Source organism: Hyaena hyaena, unplaced genomic scaffold (assembly GCF_003009895.1).
Source record: "Hyaena hyaena isolate Hyena2069 unplaced genomic scaffold, ASM300989v1 scaffold_77, whole genome shotgun sequence".
Lineage (NCBI taxonomy): Eukaryota > Metazoa > Chordata > Mammalia > Carnivora > Hyaenidae > Hyaena > Hyaena hyaena.
This window is the reverse complement of record NW_024080708.1, coordinates 2,439,502-2,459,794: the sequence shown is the minus strand read 5'-3', so window position 1 is coordinate 2,459,794 and position 20,293 is coordinate 2,439,502. Positions and strand designations below refer to the sequence as shown.

The following is a 20,293-nucleotide window of genomic DNA, read 5'->3' as shown; positions in this document are numbered from 1 at the left end:
GTTTCAAAACAAGGCAAAACAAAGAATTAGAGATATTAGGGATGTTAATGTTAAGGTTCCAGGAAACCAAAACCAAATCACCAAATAATGAAAAGCAAATCACAGGGGTGGGGGAGCAGGGAGAAGGTGTTACAACTAACAGGTTATTATCAAAATGTCACCGTGCTTTCCATTAGGTCCAGCGTTTGAATAGAGGCATAAAGAAAATGGGCCAGGATCCAGGAAAGGTAGATTCCTCTAGCTCTGGGTTATCTTCTCAACTATACAATGGAGATGACTTTTGCTCTCTTAAAGGCTGCAGTGGAGAATGGATTATAAATATTTATAAACTATACAATGTGGTAGAACTATACTGTTGTAGAAACCACATCCCCCGATAACTAGTTCAATATTTTTTTTTTCCCTTTTGCCCAAAGACGCAAACTTTTGGGGAATCACAGATCCCTTCAAGGATCTGATGAAACCTACAGAACCCTTTTCGCAGAGAAATGCACATACAGATTTCTGCAGTAGACCTGTGAGGCTTGAGCCATAGAACCCAAAGCAAGGAGCCTCTCTGCTACTTGTATCAGATTTGCCCATAGCGACCTGGGGACTCTACAGTGTTAACAGGACACAGAAACAGAAAGCAGTGGGCACAGCCATGTAATGAATTCATTGTAGTTAGTATAGTTGAGAAATTGGGAAAGCAAAACAAGGTGGTCATACATTGCTGTGTCAAAGAATATGAAGTAAAATGCTGATTCACTGTATCATAAAAACCCAAATTGTGGATTCTGTCCAAGATATTTGGAACTTTTTCCGCCGTTCCTATTTACCCACATCTTTCAACTTCTTTTCAGTTAAGCTTTAATTTCTCATCTTCCTTCAGTTCATTTGGAAGTGACTGTAAAACCTGCTGACCGTGAATCGGCTTCATCATCTCTACTGGGTTTCCTTTATGAACAGATAACAATCTGATCAATATCCAGTGCCCTTAACATCCTTAGTTTACACAAATCAGCGATTTATTGTTAACAAGCCATTTCACCGAAAATGCCAATAGCCTACAAATTAACTGAGGCTTGGTTCCATCTGTTTCTTATTAAAGAAGGAAGGTCAGTTTTCTTTCACACCCACAAAGCCTATTAACTCAGACTAATGAAGTCAGCGTTTACGAAGAGTAAACGCCTTCAGACCGGACAGGCTGGACTAGACACAACTTTACTCTCTGATCACGCTAAAACGCATTGGAAAGAAATTATTTCCCCGGTCATCATTGCTAACCTTGGCATTCAATAAACAAAAGTTTAGTTCCTTAAGATGCCTTCCTGATTAACATTTGTAAAGATCAGCACTCACAACATATATGTACAGGTTTTGCATATCAACGACATGGTCCACATTGATAAAACTCATTTTAGCTACTGGGTTGTTAAGTCTCTGACCTCAAATTAACCCACGTTTGTGGGCTCACTGGGATCCCTTATTTCAAGCAATATTTGCAGCATTAAGATTAAAAAAATAATTTGAAGAGCCACTTGGGAGTTTCTTAGAGTTTATGACTGGCAATCATATGAGCTGTCTCCCTAAACTGAGCTCAAGGTTCCACTTATTTTCTTTTGCTTCATTATTTAATTAGCAATTCAGAAGATTACTATTTTTAAAGATTTTAGCGGCAGTTCAAGCTTCACGAGTTTTATGGAGTTTATAGCTGGCAAAAACTGAGAAATGTCTTCATAAAGGATTTTACGGCTTGCCTGAGTTTCTAACAGATTTGAAAGAAAAACTGGGAGATTCTCACAACATTTTATTTTTGGTTTTTGAAATACAAATCAGAATTCATTTTTGTTACATATCATGGTAACAAGCTTAACATTTCTTTGCACTACAGGATGATGACTTAATATACATACTTTCAAACTTCCTTTTTAAAAACAATACATTTTTTTTTGGAAGGTAAGGGCTTATTAAAAAGATTCATGGGTACACTAGCTGTTATTTTTCATTATTTTAGTGTTTACTAATTCTGAATTTGGGTAGCATGCCCTCTGACAGAAAATTTGGTCCTTTAAAATATATAGGTATTCCTCCTGTAACAAAAATAAAGTTGCAGCGCACATTGTGAAAAACAGAAATATTTGGTATAGGCTTCTGAGTGGGCTTGAAAGACAAGTCAGGATGTGTTTCGAGCAGACAGGGGGAACACTTGAGAACCTCCCTAGGAACACCCGGCGGCGACAAATGGCCTGGGGCTACCCTCACAGGGGACTCGAGGGTGCATGGGAGGGTGCCAAAGACTCACAACAGCCACACAATCGCTTACTCGAAATTAACCAAGATTCAGTATGGAATCATACACAACAACAGAAGAACAACCTCAACAGTGAATTGATGCCTGGAAAGCAAGTTGCAAGCTTGGACCAAACACCTCAGCAGAAACGATATTCGACAGGTTTATAGGACGCTGAAGACGAGCAAAGATTTCCGTCATCCACAGATGGTGCTTCGGGCACGAGTACATCAGCTTCCTGGGCGCTGGGAACAAGCATGAGACGCACACAGGAAGAATGAATCTGAGCTGCTTAACTCTCCACCATCCTCTTGAGTATTAAACCCAGGCCACCTTTGGCCACTTGCAGGGGTGTCTTTTCTTCTTTATTCTCAATGTAAATACTTGCTCCTTGGGACACCAGAAGTTTTGCTTCTTCCACTCTCTCCTCATCACAGGCTAAGTGTCTGGAATTGAGGACCACAAAGACTGATTACTCCCTCCCAACTCCATGTAATGACGAGGATTTCCTGATACGTGGTATGAACTGCATATTATAGGTAGTATACTATGAGGGTATTTAATCAGGAAAGGACAATCAATTTGCCTGGGAAGGACTGCTCCAAAATTAAAACTCAGTGGAATGACCTCGTAATACCGGATCATATATCATAATTGTGGACACATAGGGATCAAAACGCCAGCCTAAGAGCAACTTCCATACTTTATGGAGATTAGGGTGTTTTTTTACATTTGTATTTATTAAAAAAATTTTTAAGGTTTATTCATGTTTTTAGAGACAGAGAGAGACAGAGCACAAGTGGGGGGGGGGCAGAGAGAGAGGAAGACATAGAATCTGAAGCAGGTTCCAGTCTCTGAGCTGTCAGCACAGAGCCCAGTGCAGGGCTTGAACCCACAGACTCCCGAGATCATGACCTGAGCCAAAGTCGGATGCTTAACCAACTGAGCCGCCCAGGTGCCTCTGAGTTTTGCACCGAATGTGCACAATAAATAATTCAGGGCTAGGATTTAGAAAAGCCCCAATCCGTAATGGGTTAATAGCAAGTTGTGTGGTTTAAATTTTTGGAAGAACCGTTTAAAAGATTTTACCTCATTTTGTCTTTATATTCACCTTGTAAGTCAGCACGGTACTATTGTCATCATTTTACAGTTGAAATTGTGACAGAGGTTAGAATCCTTGCCTATGATGACATGGCTAAGCAGTAGCTGAGGGGGAAACTTTGTCAGGCACTTCCCATGTTTTATTTTTTTATTTTTTATTTTTTTACAAATAGTTTATTGTCAAATTAGTTTCCACATAACACCCAGTGCTCATCCCCAAAGTGCCCTCCTCCATGCCCATCCCCCCCTCCCCCCCACATCCATCATCCCATGTTTTATTTTATTTAAGCCTCAAAACAATGTTGTGGGGAATGAATTTTTATTCTCATATTACAGATGAGGAAATTAAGACTCAGGAAGGTTAAGTTACATGTCCAACTTATCTAATATAAGTATTTGATATAGCTGGTTAAGTGGCTGAGCTTGAATTCAGTAAATAGTCTCTAGCTATCCCTCAATCCTAGCCTCTTCCCAGGACCCTTTCCTGACCAACTCTTCCGTTTCCTCCTTGCTGTGGAGAAAAGAGCTAGAAATTACAAGTCTTTCTAAACAGAGTCACTCAGGACTAAAGAATATATTTTTATTTATGCATTTATTTTTAAAATGTTATTTATTTATCTATTTTGAGAGAGAGCTAGAGAGTGAGCAGGGGAGGGGCAGAGAGAGAGAGAGGGGGACAGAATTCCAAGCAGGCTCTGCACCACGTGGGGCTCAAACCCATGACCCACGAGATCATGACTTGAGCTGAAAGCAACAGTTGGACACTTAAGTGACTGAGCCACCCAGCTGCCCCAAGAAAAGACTTTTAAAACTGAGCATTAAGGGGCGCCTAGGTGGCTCAGTCGGTTAAACGTCTGACTTTGGCTCAGGTCATGATTTCACCATTCATGAGTGTGAGCCCGCCATCGGGCTGTGTGCTGTCAGCAAGGATCTGCCTGCTTCAGATCCTCTCTGTTCCCCTCTCTCTGCCCCTCCCCTGCTCTCTCAAAAATAAACATTTAAACATTTTTTTTAAAAAACTAAGAATTAAGAAAACAGTACTTTTAAAAAATGGAATCTCACTTTAGACTAAAAAGGAAGACTCACAAAATTACTGGTTCAAAAGTCACCACCCAATAAGGAAGAAAAGTAGCCAAGTACTGCAGAAATAAATACCAAAGCAGAGGACAGCCTCAGATCACAGATGTAAATAAATTCCAGATGGATGTGAGTTAAAAGAAGAACAGTAACAATAACTGTCAACCAAAAACCAATGCAATGTTAAAAAAAAAAAAGCCTACAATAAAATACAGGTAAGTATTTAACTAATTTTAGGGTGAGAAAGGACTTACTAGTCTTGAGGGAAGATAAATAGGTTTGACGACTTAGAAGCTGAAAAACTTCTGTTCTTTAAAACAATGAACACGGACAGACCAACTGGGAAACACCAGTTTCAACTAACATGACAGGTTAACATTTTTAGTATGTCAATCAAGGGAGCTTAAAAAAAGTCACTAAAAATAATTTCATTCCCCGAAAGCAAACAGAGAAAGGGACACAAAAAGTTACAAGTTAGAGAAGAAATCTAATTAGTTGTAGGCATTCAAAAACGTTTAACCTCACTGATAATGAAAAAATATAAATGATAACTATGAAGTACCATGTTTGATAGAACACAAGGATATTTGCAGTGTTGGTGAGGGGGCAATAGGCACCTTCAAACTACTGCTGGGAGGGTATAACGATACAATTCCTCTGGAAGCAATCCGGCAATATGTAGCAATACTCTTAAAGTGTGTGTTATTTGTCGACTCAGCAATCCTACTTCTAAGAGTCTGTACTAAGGTAATAATGAGCAAGAGGGCCAGAGATTTCTGTATGAATTTGGTCAGTGGCATTATTTATACTCATGGAAAACTCAAAAAAGCTGAAACGTGCAGAAAGAGGCGTGATTACATTTTGGCACATCCATAAAATGGAATTGCATATGGCCATTCAAAAACGTTTTAAAAATAGCAACATTGGAAAATGCTCACGATATATGAGGAGGTTAAAAGGACAAGATATAATCACATCCATAACATTATCCCAATTTTGCAAAAAAATAAAAATTTCAATATGCACATTTGCATACAAAAGAATGGGAGGAAATATACTAAAAATTTACACTGGCAATTTTAATTTTCATCTTCACACTTCTGTGTACTTTCAACTTTTTTGGGTCATAAATACGTATTACATTTCCAAGCAGAATTAAAAAAAAAGAAACGATGTGTAAGAATTAGTGAATTAGCACAAGAGAGTGAACGTCAAGAATACAAATGACTGCTACTTGGCACTTACAGAGGAGTGTTACCCTCAGTGTCTTGGATATTTGTGGATGCTTTGTAGTACAGAAGGATATGAATCATCTTCAAGTTACCCTTGGCTGCCGCCCGGTGCATTGCCGTGGCCTCATAAAGGTCCTTCGCATCTGGATTCGCCCCACCTTCCAGTAACATGACGGCGATCTGGACCCATGGAGGAGAAAACAATGCAGGCATCGGTTCGTGGTGGTAGACAGCTTTAGAAGTCAAAAAGGCAGCCAAGGAATGGAGCCCTACCTACCTCGTGTCTGTTTTTGGAAGCTGCATAATGTAGGGGAGTACAGCCATTTTGGTTGACTGCATTCACTTGGGCACCTTTACCCAGAAGGGCTTTCACAATCTCATCCCGGCCAGCAGACGCAGCAATATGAAGCGGAGACCAACCTGCCTGTGAAAGAGGTAGGTGGTATAAACTCCAGGGCGGATGAGGGGTGGGGGGAGGAAAGGCACAGGGATTAATACTAGCATTCAGGTAAGGTTTACACAGAGCTGTGTGTGAACGGTTCAAAAAAATAAAATTCTTTTTCCCTCATTAAGCACTGCAGAAAATGGCGAGAGTGGATGCATACAAGAAGGGAGACACATCACCCATCCTCCCCTAACACAGAAATAATGATACATAAGGCGTTTTGAAATTGGGATGGCCAGGATATAAAGTTCTGTGAATCTGCGTTTCCCACAATGTTTACTTATTGTTTTGTTGTGAGACTTTTGCATGTCATTCTTTGGGTTCTTAACTTTATTGGTTGCATATTATTTTATTATAAAGATATTCATACTGTATTCAACCATTCTTGCATTAGATTGTTTTTATTTCTTGGCTATTAGAAGTATTACTTTGGTGAGTATCTTCGAAGAGGAATCTTTGCCTACAAAAAATTTCCATCCTTACTCTTCACAAGTTTTATCATAATAGAACCAATATCATTGTAATAAATCTCTCTATAACAACAACAAAAGGGTATCCAGGCCCTAAGTATTCAGGCAATATTCACCAAGAACCCAAATCAAACCAAACCAAAACACCCCACAACTTCCCAACATAATAAAAAGGATTTGTAGTGTTATAGCCTTAATCTGCATGTTAACCTTAACTTCCAGGGTTTGAGTGGCAGAACGAACATTCTAAAATAAGGCAAACTCTAGTCCTGTGCGTGGTCACCAGGGCCCCTTGCTGTGACTGCCTAGTTGTAAAGGTTACAATTTTGTTTGTGAGCTGAATACTCCGTTTTCAGTGAACACCCGTCTGGAGGCTACAGATAACTTGGGCATGTATCAGCTCTGCCTAGTCCTCACATCATCTTTATCATTCACGGGCACGCCAAGCTGCAGCAAGAATTCAACAATTTCCGTGTGTCCAGCTGAGCAGGCCCAATGCAATGCAGTTCTGCTGTCCTGCACGGGAAACAGAGACGTGAGAAGGTCAACATTCTTGAAGCAAAATAAAAGGCGAGAAAGCATACAATTTAATATTGGGGCCAGCAAACCTACAGTTTGGAAGCAAGAAGTAGAGAGCACTGGACCCTCAGGTAGGTAACCTTCGATCATATTACTTACTGCTGTAAGAGACACCAAGGTTTTAGTAACATGGAGGAGAATCCATTGACAGTTGTAATTCTGTGCAGAATACAGCCATGAAAACGGCAGAGCATGAAACTGATTTCAAGGCTTGGCAGAAATAGAGCTTTGACTATTTACTGTTACATTATTTATGTACTTGTATGCCAGGCACTGCACTAGTTTTACAAGTATCATCTTGTTTAATCTCCATGATCCTGTACAGTGGACATGACCCCCATTTTGCAGATGAGGAAACTAAGAATCCTCAGGGTAAGTAACTTGTCCAAGGTCACACAGCTGGTAAATGGTAAAGCTAGGACACAAACCCCTGTCTGACACAGAAATTTGTAGATGCTCTGGAAAGAACAAACACATCTTTGTTTAAAAAAAAAAATTTATAATTTATTTTTGAGAGAGAGACAGAGCATGAGCAGGGGAGGAGCACAGAGAGAGGAAGACATAGAATCTGAAGCAGGCGCCAGGCTCTGAGCTGTCAGCACAGAACCCAATGCAGGGCTCCAACTCACAAGCTGTGAGGATCATGACCTGAGCTGAAGTCGAATGCTTAACTGACTGAGCCACTGAGGCGCCCCAAGAACAAATGAATCTTATGGGAAAGAAATGTCCATAAAACTAGTTGAGATTACCTACATAATCATTTAAAAAACATATTACATACAAAAGTTGACACCAACGTTGCTTTTAAAAAAATAAGCTAGGAGTTAGTCATGTCTCTCAAAGGGAATTTCTTTTTGTCAGTGACAGCTGTATTTCTCAGCTCTATGGAAAAGAATGTGGTGTTTTAATTTTTTTTAATGTTTTATTTATTTCTGAGAGAGAGAAGACAGCATGAGCAGGGGAGGGTCAGTGAGAGAGGGAGACACAGAATATGAAATAGGCTCCAGGCTCTGAGCTAGCTGTCAGCACAGAGCCCGACACCGGACTCGAACCCACGAACCATAAGATCATGACTTAAGCCAAAGTCGGACGCTCAACCGAGTGAGCCACCCAGGCGCCCCAAGAATGTGGTATTTTAAACATTACAAAATAATGTCAAACACATAAAAATAGAGGAAACAAAATAGAAACCCATATGCTTACCACCTAGATTTAGTATTTTCCTTTATTTGCCTCACTTAGTTTCCTCCATGATGTTTTGAAAAACAAATCCTAAATATTATGACTTTTCATCCCTAAACTTTTCAATATCTTAAGAAGAAGGATGCTGTTTTACATAGCTACGAGATCCTTATTACACCTATCAAAAATGACACTAACTCCTTTATAACATCTAAAGCTCAGTCTGTATTCAGCTTTCCCCAGGTGTCCCCCAAATGTTTTTTTTTAACAGTTGGCTTGTTTCAGTGAGGCTCCATACAAAGGCCATAATTTGCATACAATTGTTGGTTCTTAAGTCTCTTGACGTTGAATAGCTTCCCTCTTTTTTATGCCACTGACTTGATGAACAGATTAAAACTCCATTTGACATTATTAAGTTAAATTAAAAGTATTAAAAACGATCAGACCCTAATGAAGGTAAATTAAATAACGGTAAAAGCCATTTTCAGATTAAGCAATGAAGGAAAGTTCCAGAGTAAAGTCCGACTCTACTCTTCCGAAAGACACAAAATGGGGACTTGCAAGTAGGCGACAAGGTCTCGCTAGTGCTAAGCAGGGTACCTGTCATGTAGAAGGCAATCTATAAATATTTGTTGGCTGGCTGAGGTCACCGTGAGTCTCTAGAAACTCAGGGTGAAAGCATGGGGGTCCTCTGAGCAGAAACACTTCCCAAAGCCCATTCACTTTTGTTCCGCCTCCGCCTAGGAATGCCCCGTTCACCCCCCAGGAAAATCCCACTCATCCTTCAAGATCTAACCAACCTTCCCTCTTTTGCAAAACCTTTCCAACTACAACATTCACTCCTGTGAGGGGGACTGAATCAGGTCCTGCCATTCGATGTTCTGAAAGCACCACGTAAACTTCTCTCCTGAGGATTCGTAGGACAATTAGTTACTGGACACATGACCTAGGGTGACTTTAACGTTTGCTTCTTCCACTCGACTGTATCCCCAGCTCCGACGCTTGATCTTAGCCAAAAGGCCGAGAAGCGATGCTTTTATCCCCAACTCCTACCAAACTGCCCGCCACAGAATTGGCATTCGGTCACACGTGTTTCACCGTATACATTTACTAGACAAAGTAAATAAACCCATTAAAAAAAACCAAAAAAGGGGCGCCCGGGTGGCTTAGTCGGTTAAGCGTCCGACTTTCGCTCAGGTCATGATCTCGCGGTTCGTGGGTTCGAGCCCCGCGTCGGGCTCTGTGCTGACTGCCAGCTCAGAGCCTGGAGCCTGTTTCAGTCTGTGACTCCCTCTCTCTCTGACCCTCCCCTGCTCACGCTGTCTCTCTCTCTCTCCCCTAGAAATAAATAAAAACATTAAAAAAAAATTAAAAAACAAAAACAAACAAAAAAAAAACTTCCCACCTCCTCACGGGTATCTCACAGAGTGGGCATTTCTGAGAAACGCGGTAAACGTTCTAGAAATACCCCAAATTCAGCGTGCTTAGTATGAGCCGCCTCCTCCCCCCAAATACTTGAGGTCTGCGGGGCTAGCGACTACCGCCCGATCCCGAGTCCTGAGGTGACCCCGGGGAAGGATGGGGCGGCGGGGGCGGGGATCTGGCCCTCACGGAACCGGCCTCGGTGCGGGCGAGGCCAGGCGGCCACGTTGGGCCTCGTCGACACTGCAGCCCGCGGAGAGGCCCCAGCGCTGCTTTACCTGGTCCGTTCTAGTAGCCAGGGATTTATCAGCCAGGATCGTCTCCTTCAGTTCCTCCAGCTTCCCGCTGTAGGCCAGGTTGCAGACCATTAGGTTAGATACACACCCCTCCATTTCGCTTTTCCAGGATATCCGTGCAGCACCGGCACCGACGACCGCCTCACGTCCCCAGCTTTGACTGCCAATCAAAAGAGCCGACCGAGTTCCACCAGTCACAGATCTTTCTCGTGCCTTTGCTCCTTTCCCACCGCTCGGCGCCTCTGGGAGTTGCAGTTCGAGCGCAGTTCCGGGCGAGAAGGCGCCTTTGCGGCGGTCGCCGGCTCTGCCCCTAGCAGCGCGGAACTACAAGTCCCAGGGTCCTTGCGGCCGCCGTAGTCAAGTGGCCGGTGGAATTGGCCCAGGATGACAGCTGGAGAATGGAGTCAGGTACGGGGAGCGGCTTCGTGTGGAACCCGGGTGGGTGGTCGCTGTTGGGCCATTGAGTTGGCCGCGAGAAAGAGGTGCGGGGTCCTAGCAAGAGAGTTATGGGAGCCTGAAGGTCCTGTCCCACGGGGGCCCTGTGACCTGCAGTGGCAGGCGGAAGGGACAACAGTAGGCGCTGAGGACTACCTCCTGAGCTTGTGCGGGTGGCTGTGGCCACCCTCCACCTCTCTGCCGCCGCCCAAGGAGTAGAAAGAAGTAGGGGTAATTATTCTGACATATCGGCGGAGCGGCATCAGGGCAAAATTCTGTCACAGCAGTGATCGCATATGACTCCCTAGTAAGGTGATGTGCCAGGGTGATGCCAAAGGCAGGGTGTGAGGCCACAGGAGCCACCTGATATCTAATTGACCTCGGTGAGTCCACGGCCTGGTGACATCACAACTCGATGAGAGTCTTGATACTGTGGTACGGTGTTGGCCCTGTAGTGTCATGATAACAACGTTGGCATGGAGGCTTTGCTAGAAATATTAAGCTAATAGTGTTTCTATTTATGGAAATCCCAAATAGTGCCATAGCAGAAGAGATGCAAGGCTTATCCTTTATAGGGCATATCCAGGAGGGCATTGTGCCAAGACTAGGTAATGATAAGAATACACTCAAGAAAGAGACTGATTATGCTTGGATGTATCCTGTCATAGTGTAGAGCAGGGCTTGGCGAACTTTCTGTAAAGGGCCAGATAATAAATACTTTAGGCGTTGCAGGCCAAAAGGCAAAATTGAGGATAATTTGTAGGCAGTACATAACAAGACAGAAAACAAATTTCAACAAATGTTTATTGATGAAATCCAAAAATAAAATAATAGTTGGGTACTTTTTTTTTTTTTTTTTTTGTAATACAGGACTACTAATAAGAATACTGGAATTCTTTTCTGTGGGGGGGATAACATTTTGTTTAATTGGGGCTCACAGCCAGTGTTCCCCATTGTAAGAATCATGCCAAATGTTTATCTGTTAGTACTGATCCGTAATGAGACTTCTTATTTCATCTTTGTAAATGTCTCTTCACATTGATAGGTACTGCCAAATACTGATATCAACCGACAAACATATCCTTGTTAACTTTTATTTGACTTTTTAAATTTCAGCATAGCTTTAGTTTTATAGAAAAGTTGCAAAGATAGCACAGCATTCCTGTGTACCTTTCACCCAGTTTCCCCTAGTGTTCCTTTCCTATTTTTAACAGCTTTATTGAAATATTTTTTACATACCATAAAATTCACTCACTTCAAATGGACAATTAAATGATTTTTAGTAGTTAGTAAAAGTTTTAGTAAAGTTACTTAGTAGTGCAGCTATCCCCATAGTCTGTTTTAGAACATTTTCACTCTCCCAATATGATCCCCCTCATGCTTCTTTAGAGTTAATCCTTATTCCCACTCCCAGCCCCAGGTAACCATTAATCCCACTTTCTGTGTCTATAAATTTGCCTATTTTTGAGATTTCATCTGAATAAAATCATACAATATGTCGTTTTTCGTGCCTGGCTTCTTTCCCCAAGCATAATATTTTTAAGGTTCATCCATATTGTAGCATGTATCAATACTTCATTACTTTTGATTGCCAAGTAGTATGCTATTTTATGGCTGTGTATGACGTACTTTGTCTACTTACTAGTTAATAGTTTGTTTCCAGTTGTTGGCTATTATGACTAATGCTGCTGAGAACATTTGTGTGCAAGTCTCTCTGTGGACATATGCTTTCATTTCTTTAAAAATTTTTAACGTTCATTTATTATTGAGAGACAGAGAAAGACAGAGCATGAGCATGGGAGGGCAGGGCCGGTGGGGAGACACGGACAGAATCCAAAGCAGGCTCCAGGCTCCGAGCTGTCAGCGAAGAGCCAGACACGAGGCTCGAACTCACAGACTGTGAGATCATGACCTGAGCCAAAGTCGGACGCTTAACTGACTGAGCCACCCAGTCACATCTATATGTTTTCATTTCTTATTGGTAGATACCTAAGGGAAGGGTGGAATTACTTGAACATATGGCAAATTTACATTTAACTTTTTAAGAAACTGCAAAACTGTTTTTACAAAGTGGCAGCACTATTTTGTTTTTCTCCCAGCAACGAATGAGGGTTTCTGTCTCTCCAAATCCTTGCCAACATTTGTTATTGTCTGTCTCTTTACTATAGCCGTTCTAAATGGGTATCAAATGATAACTCATCATGGTTATAATTTGTATTTCCTTAACGACTAATGATGATGAGCATCGTTTTATGTGCTTCTGAGTCAGTTGTGTACCTTCTTTGGTGAAATGTCTGTTCATATATTTTTTCTATTTTTGAATTGAGTTATGATCTTTATTATCTTTTTATCGTTGCATTGAAAGAATTGTTGATATATTCTAAATACAGGTCCCTGCCAGATACATGATATGTGGATATTTTCTTCTTGTCCGTTGCTTGTCTTTTCATTTTCTTTTTTTAAATTTTTTTTTAACATTTATTTATTTTTGAGAAAGAGAGTGTGAGCAGAGGAGGGCAGAGAGAGAGGGAGACACAGACTCCGAAGCAGGCTCCAGGCTCTGAGCCGTCAGCTCAGAGCCCGATGCCGGGCTCGAACCCTCGAACCGCGAGATCATGACCTGAGCTGAAGTCGGCCACTTAACTGACTGAGCCACCCAGGCACCCCTTGTCTTTTCATTTTCTTAATAGTGTCTTTTGAAGTGCAAAAGTTTTGAATTTTGGTGAGGTCCAATTTATAGTTTTTTTCCTTTGTAGGCCATGCTTTTGGTGTTGTGCATTTAAAAAAATGTACAATTTAATTATTATTAATGTAATTTAGAATTATGTTATCATCATTGCAGTCTGACCTGAAAGATTTCCATCCCCCCAGAAAGAAACTTTATGCTCATTTTCAGTCAGTCCCCATTTCTACTCCCCGCCTTAGGCAACCAATACTTTCTTTTTCTTTTTTTTTCCTTTTTTTTACAAATAGTTTATTGTCAAGTTGGTTTCCATAGAACACCCAGTGCTCATCCCCACGAGTAATACTTTCTTTTTCTATGGATTTTCTTTCTCTGGGTTTTCACATGAACAGAATGACCCAGTATGTGGTCTTTTGTGTTTGCCTTCTTTCATTTAGCATGTTTTTGACATTTATCCAAATTTTAGTATTTATCCGTAACTCATTCCTTTTTATGGTTGAATAATATTCCAGTGTATGGCTCTACAACATTTTATTCATCTTTTCATCAGTTGATGAGAATTTGTTTCTACCTTTTTATTATTATGAATAATGCTTCCCTGTGAACATCTGTGTGCAAGTTTCTGCGTAGACATGTTTTCATTTCTCTTGGTACATATCTAGGAGTAGGATTTCTGGGCCACAAGGGACCTCTATTTAACTTTGTGAGGAACTGCCAAACTGTTTCCTACAACAGCTGCACCATTTTACATTCCCACCAGCGATGCATGAGGCTTTCAGTTTCTCTGTATCTTTACCAACACTTGTTAATGCCTATCTTTTTTATTATAGCCATTCTAGTGGGTGTGAAGTGGTATCTCATTGTGACATTGTTGTTTTGACTTGCGACGCATGGGAAGTGTATACAACATGTTGACATTACTTTTGATTCAAACAGTGTTAGTTGTTGAAATGACTTTTCCGCAGTGTAATTTCTGCAGTGTAAGGTTCACAAAGAAGCGCTGTTTGCCTTGTTATTTTAGATTGAATTAATTAAGGAACATTATCTACCCTTCAGCAAAACCTCACTTCCAGAGCCATTCAGTGTTTGATAATAGTGGTGGAGGGCAGGTTTCCAGGCAGTTAAAAATGTAAAAATCATTACTATCTTGTTTACCATAGAAAAAAACACTAGTGGACTTCATTTGGCCTGCCATATGCAGTTTGCTGATGGGCTGGTGTGGAGTGAAAGTGTCCTGTATATAGTAGGTGTTGAGTAAATGTTTATCTTGTTGATTACAGAGTACAGCAGGCTTGCTGTATGGTATTCATACAGGATTGAATATAGTGACATTTTACCTTAATAATACATCAAGGAATTGTATTTGATTGCTAAAAACAGCTGGAAAAACAACTCAGAGTACCTCTCCTACTGAGTGACTTGTTTGTGTAATCTTCTTTTATAGATGATGTGCTGTACTTTTATTTATTTTTATTTCTTTTCCTTCTTTTAAATTTTGATACAACATGGCGGTTAACTTTCAATTCTGAGTCCCTTAAGGGTAAGGGTAAGGTACCCCATGACTTTTTGAAAGCTGAAAGACAAACTGATGTATAAGGGAGAAGGTCTCTTTTGTCTCTGGCCCCGAGTTATGGAAGAACAATGTGGTTACTGTTTATCTATCAAGAGTCAAAGCGGCCCCCTGTTGGGACTGACTCCCTTGCTGCTCATATGATTGAATGTCTCCTATTGCCTTTTCTACTGGTCACCTAGATTGTAGGTCCTAAAACAAATCAAGTTCATCTTCTGGATTCAATAATGTTAAGAATAACTAACGTTTATAGATCACATGTGTCAATTATTGGTCTTATCTCATTTAATCCTTCACAACAGCTCTGTGAGGTAGGTACTATTTTCCCTCCAGTCCTCAGCAATTTAAAAATGAGAATTCTGGTTAAGAGAATTGATGTAATCTAACATGCCTAAGGCCACACAATTCAGTAAAGGTTGGAGCTAAAATTGAAATCCAGGACTATTGTACCCCAAAGCCCTGCCACATACTGTTCAGTATTGCTGAAGATGAAATTATGTATTAATGAAAACCTCAAATAATGTAATACTAATTCCTGTAGCTCTTTATGCTGTAACTCTACCTCTGATTATAGGGGAATGACATGTTTTTCATGCTCTAGAGCAACGCTGTTGTATAGAACTGTTTGTGATAATGGAAAAGTTCTGTATCTATGTTCTTCTGGTATGGTAGTGCTAACTTTAAAACTGACAGTTATTTTAACAGCACACATGGGTTTATTCAGCAATAGCACAGAATCACAATTCAGCACATGTTAGCTACCGCAAAACCATGGGCAAGTTTGGAGAACAAAGGAGAGGAAGACTCTTTTCTAGAGGAAAGCAGGGAGTTGGTAGGAACTGTTCTAATTTTTTTTTTAATTTTTATTTATTTTTGAGAGAGAGAGAGACAGATTGTGAACAGGGGAGGAGCAGAGAGAGAGGGAGACACGGAATCTGAAGCAGGCTTCAGGCTCTGAGCTGTCAGCACAGTGCCCGACACAGGGCTCGAACTCACAAACCATGATATCATGACCTGAGCTGAAGTCAGCCACTTAACCCACTGAGCCACCCAGGCACAGCAGTAGGAGCTGTTCTAAGCAAAAAGTCCATTGAAGTAAACTGGGAGTTTGAAGTGTAGTGGCTTTTTATTGGTTGAGTTGTGACAGTCCCTCACTGGCTGGTCCAGTTCCACCCAAGGAGAAAATCTTTCTTCCTCCTGCTGGGATAGTAACATATAGGCTTTTTTTCTGTTGGGAATACAAGATAGGTCTCTGCCTTTTGGGGGTCTGCAATTGACAAGCTTCCCCTTCTGGCCTCTTGACTCCATTTTATTGAAGTTTCCCTTTATTAATTTTTACAATTGCCACTATTCACACTGAGCACTTGAAATGTGTCTAGGAACTCAATTTTAAATTTTATTTAATTTTAATTATTTTAAATTTAAACAGCTTCGTGGGGCTAGTGGTTATCATTTTGGACAGTGTAGAGAGAGTTAATTTCCCCCCGGATGCTCCTTTCTAATTAGAAAGATGATGAGTATCACGAAATATTTTACTCAGTGCAAATATTCTTTTTATATAGCACAGCTGGAAATGAAAATATTCTATAGTGAAATAAACCTGAGGACGCCTTACGCAGGGTGAATGCAAATCCATTAACGGTATAATAGTCTCAGGGATATGTTCTGGGTTATCCAGAACGAAACTCCTCCATCCTTACCACATACTGGATAAAGTTTGAACAACTGGCATGAAGATACTTAGCAATTCATTTTTCATTGTTTGAAGATGTAATTCGTTAATGTGGCTTATTGCAAACATGATTGCCAGTTGCCTGGTTTAAGAGGAGACATTTTAATCTGTGGCTCTAATATTTTTTAAAAAAATTTTAATGTTTATTTATTTTTAAGAGATAAAGAGAGCGTGGGTGGGGAAGGGTCAGAGAGAGAGGGAGACAGAATCCAAAGCAGGCTCCAGGTTCTGAGCTGTCAGCACAGAGTGATGCGGGACTCAAACCCGCAGACTCGTGAAATCATGGCGTGAACTGAAGTCAGACGCTTAACCGACTGAGCCACTCAGGCACCCCTAATATTTTTTAAGCACATATTTTGATCTTACAGATAAACATCTTTGGTATTGCATGTTTCTGGCCTATATAAACCTTCCCCATTTGAAATCTATCCCTTCATAAAACTGGCTGTTATAATAAAACATTTTATTTATTTATTTACTTATTGGGTTTTAGCTTTCTCTTTCTTGTTTCTGAACCATTTGTCTTCTAAGTGGTTTCTTTTCACTTTTTATTATCAATAATAAAAGACTCACAAGTTGTAAAAATAGTACAAAAAGTCTCCATATACTCTTCATTCAGTTTACTCCAGACATTTTTATATAATCATAATACAATATGAAAAGCAGGAAATTGACATTGGAGTGATGTGTGTGTACAGTCTTCTGTTACTTTATCACGAGTAGATTTGTGTAACTCTCACAGCAATCAAGATACAGAACTATTCCCTCACGAGAAGGCTGCCCTTTTACAGTCACACCTACCACTTACTCCCATCATCTGTACCCCTGACAAATATTAGTTTGCTCTCCTTCTCTATAATTTTGTCATTTTGTGAATTTTATATAAGTGGAATCATAAAATAGGTGACTTTAACAATTTTTTTTTACTTCATAAATGACCTTCAGACCCACCCAAGTTGATAGGAGTATCTGTCGTTTGTTTCTTATCATTGAGAAGTACTCCATGCTTTGGATATACTAAAATTAGGGTTAGGTTGAACCCTTCTTTGAGGGACATTTTGGTTTCCAGTTTGGGGCTATTACAAATAAAATCAGTATGAACACCTGAGTATTGGATTTTTTGTGGACCTAAATTTTCATTTCTGTGATATAAATGCCCAGCAGAGCAATTGCTGAGTCATGTGGTAAGTATATGTTTAGTTTTTAAAGAAACTGACAGACTATTTTTCCAGAGTGGCTATACCATTTTACATTCCTACCAGCAATATGTGAGAGTTCCAGTTTCTCTGCATCCTTGCCAGTACTGGTATTATCATTGTTTTTATTTGAGCCATTCTGATAAGGCACATAGTGGTTGAGACCTTATGATTTTATTTAAATGTTTCTAATGGCTAATGATAGTCAACATTTATTATGTGTTTATTTTTCGGGCCTGTATCTTCTTCCATGAAATGTTTCTTCATGTACTTTGCCAAGTTTCTAATTGCATTGTTTGGTTTTTTTAACTGTTGAGTTTTGAGAGTTCTTTATGTAGTTTAGATACAAGTGCTTGGTCATATATGTAATTTGCAAGTTTCTCTAGCAGTCTGTGGCTTGTCTTTTCATCTCATGCATAGGATTTTTCACAGAGAAAGAACGTAATTGTGGTGGTGTCCAATTCATCGATTTTTTTTTTCTTTTACGGATTGTGCTTTTGTTGTTATGTCTACCTCTTCATTAAGCCCTGAATCTCAATGATTTTTTTCCTAGATTTTTTTCTAAAAGATTTATGGTTACATTTTACATTTTAAGGCCATGATCCATGTTTTGGTAATTTTTATATAAAGTGTGAGATTTGAGTTGAGATTAATTTTTTTTAATGTTTATTTTTGAGAGAGCGCACAAGCAAGGGAGGGGCAGAGAGAGAGGGAGGCGGAGGATCTGCAGCAGGCTCTGTGCTGACAGCAGAGAGCCTGATGTGGGGCTCGAGCTCACAACCATGAGATCATGACTTGAACTGAAGTGGGACACTTAACCGACTGAGCCACCAAGGTACCCTGAGATTAATACTTTAAACGATGGCTATCCAATTGCTTCAGTTTCATTGAATTGCTTCTGTACCATAGTAAAAAAAAAACAAAACAAAAACAAAACTGAGTATGCTGAATTCAAATAGGCCTGTTTCTAGATTTTCTGTTCTGACTCATGTGTCTGTGTGCCTGTCAATGTGTCTGTCACTCTGCCGTACCCCAGAGTCTTAATTACTATAGCTCTATAATAGGTTTAAAATTTAGGTACAATGATTCCTCCTACTTTATTATTTTTTTCAATATTGTTTGTTTCTTTTCCTGTTCCTATACATTTTAGAATAATCTTGCCTATATCTAAAAAAAAAATTTGCTAGGATGCTGACAGGAATTATATTAGACCTCTATGTCAGTTTGGGGAGAGTTGACATCTTTACTATATTGAGCCTTCCAATCTGTGAGCAGTGAATTTATTATTTAATTTATATCCATTTATTTAGATTTTCTTTCATTTCTTTTATCAGCATTGTGTCATTTTCAGCACTGTGTAGTTTTCAGCATACAAGTCCTGTACATAGTTTTTGAGAATTGTAACTACTTCATTTATCTGAGTGATTCTTAATGGTATTGTATTTTTAATTTTGGTTTCCATGTGTCCATTCCTAGTATATAATAATGCAAATGATTTTTTGTATGAGGAGCTTGTACCCTGCAATGTTGCTGAATTTGCTGACTCCATTCTAGGAGGTTGTTTTGTTTATTTGTTTGTTTTGGTCGATTTCTTGGGATTTTCTTTGTAGACTATCTTGTCATCTGCAAATAGGGACAATGATATTTCTTCCTTTTTACTCAATAGACCTTTTATTTTTTTTTTCTTCCCTTATTGTTCTGTCTAGGACTTCTAGTATTGTGTTGAATAGCAGTGGTGAGAGCTGAACCCTTGCCTTGTTCCCGTTCTTAAGGAAGAAGTGGTCAGTCTCTCAGCATTAAGTATGATGTTAGCCATAGAGTTTTTGGGGAGTTTTTTGGGTAGATATTCTTTTTAAAGTTGAGGTGATTCCTTTTCAGTTTCTAGTTTTCTGAGAATTTTTATCATGGATGAGTGTTGAATTTTGTTAAACAGCCTTTTCTGTATGAGTTGATATAACCATATTGTTTTTCCTATTTAGTCTTAATATGGTGGACTACATGGATTGATTTTTAAATACTGAACCAGTTTTGTATCCCTGGAATAAACCCATTTTGTTTATATATTGCTGAATTCTATTTGCCAATATTTTGTTAAGGATTTGTGTGTGTGTGTTCATGAATGTTGTTGTCTTGTTATTTAATTTTTTGTGCTGTCTTTGTCTGATTTTAGTACCAATGAAATGTTGGCCTTATAAGAGTTGGGAAGTATTCACTCTTCTATTTTCTGGAAGAGATTATGTAATATCAGTATTAATTCTCCTTTAAGTGGTTGGTGGAATTCTCTAGTGTGACCATCTGGACCCAGAGATTTCTTTTTTTGGATATTTAAAAGTACAGATTCAATTTTCATAGTAGTTATAGGGCTACTCAAATGATCTGTTTCATATTGGCTGAGTATGTGTTTACATTTTTCAAGGAATTGGTTTTCTCTATCTAAATTGTAAAATTTGTATGTGTAAACTTGTTTGTAGTATTCCCTTATTATCATTTTGGAGTTTGCAGAGTCTCCAGTGATATCCCCTGTCTCTTTCTGATATTAATTTGTATCTTCATTCTTTTTTAATTTGTCACTCTTGCTAGGGGTTTGATCTTTTCAAAGAA

The 20,293-nt window shown here is 39.6% G+C and overlaps 2 protein-coding genes across 3 annotated transcripts in view; one reads left to right on the top strand and one right to left on the bottom strand.

Moving 5' to 3' along the window:
• Nucleotides 1–1,769: 1,769 nt before the first annotated feature.
• On the bottom strand, nt 1,770–10,272 carry PSMD10 (proteasome 26S subunit, non-ATPase 10). 2 transcript variants are annotated; one of them, XM_039233513.1, is made up of 5 exons: nt 10,059–10,272; nt 7,015–7,113; nt 5,960–6,106; nt 5,696–5,862; nt 1,770–2,718 (listed from the first exon to the last, which is right to left on the bottom strand). In XM_039233513.1, the coding sequence occupies exons 1-5, from the start codon at nt 10,170–10,172 to the stop codon at nt 2,565–2,567; spliced, it is 681 nt and encodes a 226-aa protein (XP_039089444.1). In that variant the 5' UTR covers nt 10,173–10,272; the 3' UTR covers nt 1,770–2,564. The 2 variants fall into 2 exon arrangements, with proteins under 2 accessions (XP_039089444.1, XP_039089445.1); XM_039233514.1 differs by having other exon boundaries at nt 2,630–2,718; nt 5,775–5,862; nt 10,059–10,236.
• A 93-nt stretch (nt 10,273–10,365) lies between these two features.
• The window catches only part of ATG4A (autophagy related 4A cysteine peptidase), a 61,952-nt gene continuing 52,024 nt past the window's right edge, over nt 10,366–20,293 (top strand). Inside the window, exon 1 of the mRNA XM_039233511.1 lies at nt 10,366–10,484. Within this exon, the coding sequence (XP_039089442.1) occupies nt 10,475–10,484 (10 nt within the window). The 5' untranslated portion in view covers nt 10,366–10,474. The remainder of the gene's footprint in view (nt 10,485–20,293) is intronic.

Coding starts and splice junctions, on each gene's coding strand:
- PSMD10 (XM_039233513.1), bottom strand. CDS start 10,172: ATGGAGGGGTGTGTATCTAACCTAATGGTCTGCAACCTGGCCTACAGC. Junction 6,107..7,014: donor CCGTGAATGATAAAGATGAT/GTGAGGACTAGG, acceptor CCTCTTTCACAG/GCAGGTTGGTCTCCGCTTCA. Junction 2,719..5,695: donor ACTGAGGGTAACACTCCTCT/GTAAGTGCCAAG, acceptor CCTCAATTCCAG/ACACTTAGCCTGTGATGAGG.